General features: G+C 48.7%; 1 protein-coding gene across 2 annotated transcripts; it reads left to right on the forward strand.

Moving 5' to 3' along the window:
• The first annotated feature begins 302 nt into the window (after nucleotides 1–302).
• Nucleotides 303–5,540, forward strand: IRF2BP2 (interferon regulatory factor 2 binding protein 2). Of its 2 annotated transcripts, none has more exons than XM_016199878.2 (2): nucleotides 303–1,364; nucleotides 1,946–5,540. In XM_016199878.2, exons 1-2 carry the CDS (start codon nucleotides 335–337, stop codon nucleotides 2,659–2,661), a joined length of 1,746 nt encoding a protein of 581 aa, XP_016055364.2. In that variant the 5' UTR covers nucleotides 303–334; the 3' UTR covers nucleotides 2,662–5,540. The 2 variants fall into 2 exon arrangements, with proteins under 2 accessions (XP_016055364.2, XP_087685197.1); XM_087829071.1 differs by having other exon boundaries at nucleotides 303–1,316.
• Nucleotides 5,541–6,824: the final 1,284 nt, after the last annotated feature.

Raw genomic sequence — 6,824 nt, forward strand, 5'->3', positions numbered from 1 at the left:
CTCGCCCGCGCCCGCGCGGCCCGTCTTCGCTCCGGTCTGGAGGCCCGCCGCGGCCCCGGCCGAGCCCCCGCCGCCGCGCCCGCCGCCCGCCCGCGCCCGCCGGGGGGCCGTGCTGCCGCGGCTGCAGCCCCTCGCCCCGCGCCCGCCGCCCCTCGTGCCCCGGGGGCGCTGCGCGGGCGCCGAGCCCGCGCGGGCTCTGCCTTTGCCGCCGCCCCTGCCGCCCCTGCGGCCGCCGCCGCCGCTGGTGGGGGAGCCGCGGGGTTGGGGGGGCAGGAGGGCGCGCGCGGGGCCGGCGGCGAGCGGCGGCGCCCCCTCCTCCGTGGGCTCCGCGGACATGGCCGCGGCGGTGGCGGTGGCGGCCGCGTCCCGGCGGCAGTCCTGCTACTTGTGTGACCTGCCCCGCATGCCCTGGGCCATGATCTGGGACTTCACGGAGCCCGTGTGCCGCGGCTGCGTCAACTACGAGGGCGCCGACCGCGTCGAGTTCGTCATCGAGACGGCGCGGCAGCTGAAGCGGGCGCACGGCTGCTTCCCGGAGGGCCGCTCCCCGCCCGGCGCCGCCGCCCCGGCCGCCGCCAAGCCGCCGCCGCTCTCGGCCAAGGACCTCCTCCTGCAGCAGCAGCAGCTCGGCCACGCCGGCCCCGAGGCGGCCCCGCGCGCCCCGCAGGCGCTGGAGCGCTACCCGCTGGCCGCCGCCGAGCGGCCCCCGCGCCTGGGCCCCGACTTCGGTGGCGCTCGGCAGGCCGCGGGCCTGGCCCAGCCGCAGACGCCGCAGCCGCCGCCCGTGAACGGCATCCTGGTGCCCAACGGCTTCTCCAAGCTGGAGGAGCCGCCGGAGCTGAACCGCCAGAGCCCGAACCCGCGGCGCGGCCACGCCGTGCCGCCCACGCTCGTGCCGCTCATGAACGGCTCGGCCGCGCCGCTGCCCGCCGCGCTGGGGCTCAGCGGCCGCGCCGCCGCCTCGCTGGCCGCCGTGTCGGGCGCCGCCGGCCTGGGCTCCGCGCCGCCCGCCGAGCTGGGCGCGCACAAGCGGCCCGCGTCCGTGTCGAGCTGCGCGGCCACGGAGCACGAGCAGCGGGAGGCGGCGGCCAAGGAGAAGCCGCCGCCTGCGCACCGCGGGCCGGCCGACAGCCTGTCCACCGCGGCCGGCGCCGCGGAGCTGGGCGCCGAGGGCTCGGGCAAAAGCCGCGCGCCCGGGGAGCAGGACTGGGTCAACCGGCCCAAGACCGTGCGGGACACGCTGCTGGCGCTGCACCAGCATGGCCACTCGGGGCCCTTCGAGAGCAAGTTTAAGAAGGAGCCGGCCCTGACTGCAGGCAGGTTGTTGGGGTTCGAGGCCAACGGGGCCAACGGGTCTAAAGCAGGTAGGGGCGGCTGTGGAGTGAGGGGACCTGGGGGAGACGGGGACCCAGAGCAGTGTGTGTGGGGGTGCTCTTTCCATTCACCATTCTACCTTAGCCCAGAAACAACAAACACCCAACTTCCTGCTCTGCCCCAGGCGGAACCAGTGCTTAGTGGCAACGTGTTCCTGTGCTGAAGCAGCACAACAGAGATGAGTCAGACTGGGCTGATCTGCTCTGACACCGGGTTTTCCTTTCCCAGCACATTCTTGGATGGGAGCAGGAGGGCACCAGTCACCTTTTAACCTGTTGGGGGAACCTTAAAACTCATATGCACAGTTAAACCTGGGGACATGCATGCATGTGCAAAAGTAGGCAATTGTATATGAGTCGTTTTCGGTGGCTTTTTGAAAAACTGCTACAGGGCCTCAGCGCCAGCCCCGTAAGTGTTTTAAGTTGCACGTGCAATTGAAACTGGTGGGTTTTTATATACAGGCTTTTAGAGGATAGAACTGCCGAGTTCTGTTTCATGTTAGAAAAAGGTCCTTTTTGGTGCCGGTTCATTTATTTTCTATTTCTCCCCTTTTATTTGCTTGTTTTTTCAGTTGCAAGAACAGCAAGGAAAAGGAAGCCTTCTCCAGAACCAGAAGGTGAAGTCGGGCCCCCTAAGATCAATGGAGAGGCACAGCCGTGGCTGTCCACGTCCACAGAAGGGCTCAAGATCCCCATTAATTCTGCATCCTCTTTTGTGTCTCCTCCACCACCCACTGCCTCACCTCATTCCAACCGGACCACACCGCCTGAAGCGGCCCAGAATGGCCAGTCCCCCATGGCAGCCCTGATCTTAGTAGCAGACAATGCAGGAGGCAGTCATGCCTCAAAAGATGCCAACCAGGTTCACTCCACGACCAGGAGGAATAGCAGCAGTCCACCCTCTCCGTCCTCTATGAACCAGAGAAGGCTAGGCCCCAGAGAAGTGGGGGGCCCGGGGGCAGGCAGCACAGGAGGACTGGAGCCAGTGCACCCTGCCAGCCTCCCAGACTCCTCTCTGGCAGCCAGTGCCCCCCTGTGCTGCACCCTCTGCCACGAGCGGCTGGAGGACACCCACTTTGTGCAGTGCCCATCGGTCCCTTCGCACAAGTTCTGCTTCCCTTGCTCCAGACAAAGCATCAAACAGCAGGGAGCTAGTGGAGAGGTCTATTGTCCCAGTGGGGAAAAATGCCCTCTTGTGGGCTCCAGTGTCCCCTGGGCCTTTATGCAAGGGGAAATTGCGACCATCCTTGCTGGAGATGTGAAAGTGAAAAAAGAAAGAGACTCGTGACTTTCCGGTTTCAGAAAAACCCAATCATTACCCTTAACTAAAACTGCTTGAATTGTATATATATCTCCATATATATATATATATATATATATATATCTCCAAGACAAGGGAAATGTAGACTTCATAAACATGGCTGTATAATTTTGATTTTTTTGAATACATTGTGTTTCTATTTTTTTTTTTTTTTTTGACGACAAAAGGTATGTACTTATAAAGGCATTTTCTTCTTTCGTTAATGTTATTAGCATATCTTTGTGCTTTACTATCCTGGTGACAGTTACCGTTCAATGTAGGCTGTGACTTGCGCTGCTTTTTTAGAGCACTTGGCAAAACCCGAAACGCTTCTAGCTGTATTTGTATGCACTTACTTTAAAAAGAAAAAAAAAAGCCAAATACATTTTCTGATATTGTAAGATTGCCTTACTGTCTGTTATTCCTTATTGCTGGCCCCTTTCTCAGACTGGAGGCCAACTGATGGAGAAGGAAAGGAAATGAGTGAGAAGGGGTACTGTTGTGAAGTGGGCATGCCACTGGGAAATGTCACCATGTTTACCCCCAAACACTGTCCTCTTAGAGTAATAAGAAAATAGATTTTGAGTCTTTGTTTTGTTCTTAAAGTTCAGTCGTTGGGCCATTGAAGCCTGCCTGGGAGTTGTTGCTGAGAGATTTTTTTGGACTGTGTGGTTTTGAGGGGGCTTTTTTTTTTTTAAGGCAAAGGTGACCACTGTTCAGTGCCCACTTAGTCAGTTGTAAGATTATAATGCTGCATGCTAGTTGGTTACATAATTCACAGTTGAGTGATGGAGGGTGGCGATAATGGATGGTGGTGTGTACGAGATGGCACTGCTGTCTTTGAACAGGGCCTGGTTCTGCAGCGCCACTTGATCTTTGTAAACACCCAGGGCTCTGTCGTCGTTGCTGTTGTCATTTCCTTTGAAAAGAGTTGCAAGAGAAGTTCCAGTCCAGGTGAACTTGGAGATTGTGGGATTGGTTTAGTTTCTGTTTTGTGTTTTGTTTTTTATCATTTACCTGTAGTGCTATTGCTGTTGATACTATCACCTACACCCTGTTTCTCGTGAGTGCTAAATACAGTATGGTACAATGACAGTAACAGCACATGGTGCTGCCAGGACTGCCTGTGGGCATATCAGTGACAGCCTGAATGGGGGTGGAGGAAACCTGTAATTTCCTCCTTACCTGTGTTCGAAACACCAAGTGAATAATACAGTTCTTCTGGGGGGAAAAATGATAAACTAGTGAAAATTAAAGAAAAGGTTTTACATAATGGACAGCCCCACCTCTCAAACTATTTTTAGAAGCCTTTTGTAAACATTTCTTTTGATCACTATTTTGCATCAGTGAAATGATTTTTTAAACCAATAAATCATCAGATATTAGAAATAGTTGTCTCAGCAATGCTGGTTTTTTCTTTTGTGCTATTTTAACATCCACAGGAACACTATTTTAAGTCCTTTTATGTTCAGGTGTTTGTAACTTGGCCCTAATATTAGGCTGAATCATCGCTTCAAGGTCTATTACAACTTATATGTCTCGTTCACAACTCAGCTTCTATTTTAATTTGAAAATATAGATTGTTACCCACTTTGGGTTATTTTTTAGTTATGTTTTTGTCTTTTTAAAGTTGTTGAAATGTTTTTTAATGATCGGGTTATTAACACTTGAAAATCAGACACTGCGCCAAATACAGTATTTTTCATAGTGTTTTTTATGAGTGCACCTATTAACGCTGTGCAGATTTGTGTTACCAGTCATTGTTATATGACCAACAGACTTGCATGATTAACCAGTTTGTTGTTACTTTTTTTTTTTAATTGGGGTAACTATGACTCAGATCGGACTGGTTTCTCTTATGTAAATGTACACATGTAGAAACAGTCAGTTTTACATGCCCATAGAGACATTTGTAAAGAATTCAACTATTACGGTTTGTTGTATAAATGTGTATCTAGGCACTTTATTATAAACTGGAATTTGACCTCTTAGATGTTACAAGTTGATCAGCCATTTGACCTAATTTGTGGTAGCTATCTGTATGTTTTGCAATCTTAATACAGATAGCTTTCCAAAAAGAATTAATAAAGAACCATCCTGCTGTTTTGAATAAGTCTATCCAGCTGTGGAAAAAACAACCTATGGTTGCTCTGTGCTAATGGTAAGGGGAAGAAAACAGCTTGTAAGGGCTGTGTGTGAAGGTTACTCCTGTTGAAAAATAAGATTTGCATGAGTCTGCCTGGCCCCTGGGTGGCCTTTGTGGAAGACTTGCAGCTGGAAAGTGTTGATCTGGGTTATTTTTAAGTTAAAAAGTTAACATTGGGACATGGGTTTGGTCTTTTGTTATACCTGATGACAGTACAGAGATTCTCCACAGCTGGATAAAAATGTCAGAAAGCTACTTACTGTACGTGGGCAGTATCAGATTTCAAATCCTAATATTTCAGCTGTGCTTTTAATACTCAAAATATTAGGGGATGGGTGTTGAAGCTTTCCCTTTTTTGCTTTACCGATTTATAGGATTTCACAGATGTACTGTCTTTCATGTGGCCTCACATTTAAAGTTATGAGAAACGTACACATGGTTTACAACTTTTACTGTATACCTTTCCTTGGCCACCAAGTATTTTAAAAGTGCGCCACCTTTTAATCTGTACTTTTTTTTTTAAGTTGAAGGTGATACTTTTTCTACATATGATGAAACTCATGTCAACTGAAGTGAGTGTAATGTCAGATACCAACATTATATTTTAACATCATGCTATGGAAATACCACCTGCATTCTGTCATTTGTCAGATTTACAGTACCTTTTTTTTTTTCCTTTTAACTTTTAGCATTAAATAAAAATAAAATTGGGAGCACTGAACATTTTCTGAGGCCTTTTTTAATTTTTAAAAATAAGGTTAGAATGGCTATTGCTTTCATCACTAATGGCAATGTGATGAAAGGATGTGTGGGTTTGGGGTCAGGGTTTGACTGGAACTGCAGTACAGAGATAAAAGATACAACAGAAAAGCAACTGGTGGTAGGAAGGGAAAGGGCAACTGTGGGTAGGAAAACAAAATGAAGAGCTGAGCAAAGTACAGCCAGAAAGCCCTTGTTTGTTCACCTTGCAGCAGAGCCAGCCCTGTGCAGTAGTAGATGGGAAGGGGAAAAAAGTGACATCGAGAAGACTGTCAAGACGTGGAGCTGCTCTCTGGAAAGCTTTGGAGCAAAATAGCCCTGTTGGGCCAAATGAAATGCACTGAAGACGAAAGAGAAAAAAGCCCACCCTTTGGAAAGCTTTGGGATAGAGTCAGAGCCAAAGCCATGCATGAGCTTTATTGCTATCCTGAAACTGGAATTTATAAACAGATAAAAGGTAGACAGCAGGAGATACATTTACAAACTATACTATCACATAGTAAGAAATTTCTAGGTGTTTGCAGCTTTTACTCTTTATTGATCAATGGCTTGGCAGACTTCCCTTTGAAAGGAAGTTGTGAAACTTCTAAGGAGTTAGAGGACAGGGTGGGTATACATAGACTTACTGTATGATTTAAACAGCAACAGTTGATGTGTAGTTGGATATATTTTCATTAGGGATGGTCCAGTAACTTGGGGGACTCATCACTCTATTTTAGTATTTTTTAGTACCCTGTTTAAGGCAGTTTTAAAGAAACCGTATTCTTACTAATTATATTATAGATTATAATATACAACAGTGTTTCATAAGTTAAAAGAAATGTTAACCTTTTTAAACTAAAAATGCTAGATTTTTTTACTGAAATTTAAAGGAGTGCAGCTTGCAGAAGTCATTTTTAAATTTCAAAGTAAACTTTTATGATTGCATTCAGTTTTCAGTTTTAAAAAAGCCCAAAACAAACAAGCCAGACTCTCGATGTGGCAGATGTCTTTGTTTATACCACAAAGGGGGAAAAAAGTTAAAGGGAAAAACTATGGGATGCCTTGAAGTCCCTCATTACTCAAAGTTGTTTTGCATATGATTTTGAGAGGGTTTGGTTTGTGAGGAGTCAAATGTTTCTCTTCCTGATTCCAAAGTGTATACGTGGAATCATTCAGAAAAACGTTCAGTCGTGTGTAGGCCACTAGAAGTCCTGAATCACCCTGATTTGCCTGCCTTTTCTTCATGGGAACAGTGTGAGAAGAC

The sequence above is a fragment of the Miniopterus natalensis genome, chromosome 21 (genome assembly GCF_054644295.1).
Source record: "Miniopterus natalensis isolate mMinNat1 chromosome 21, mMinNat1.hap1, whole genome shotgun sequence".
NCBI classification, from domain to species: Eukaryota; Metazoa; Chordata; class Mammalia; order Chiroptera; family Miniopteridae; genus Miniopterus; species Miniopterus natalensis.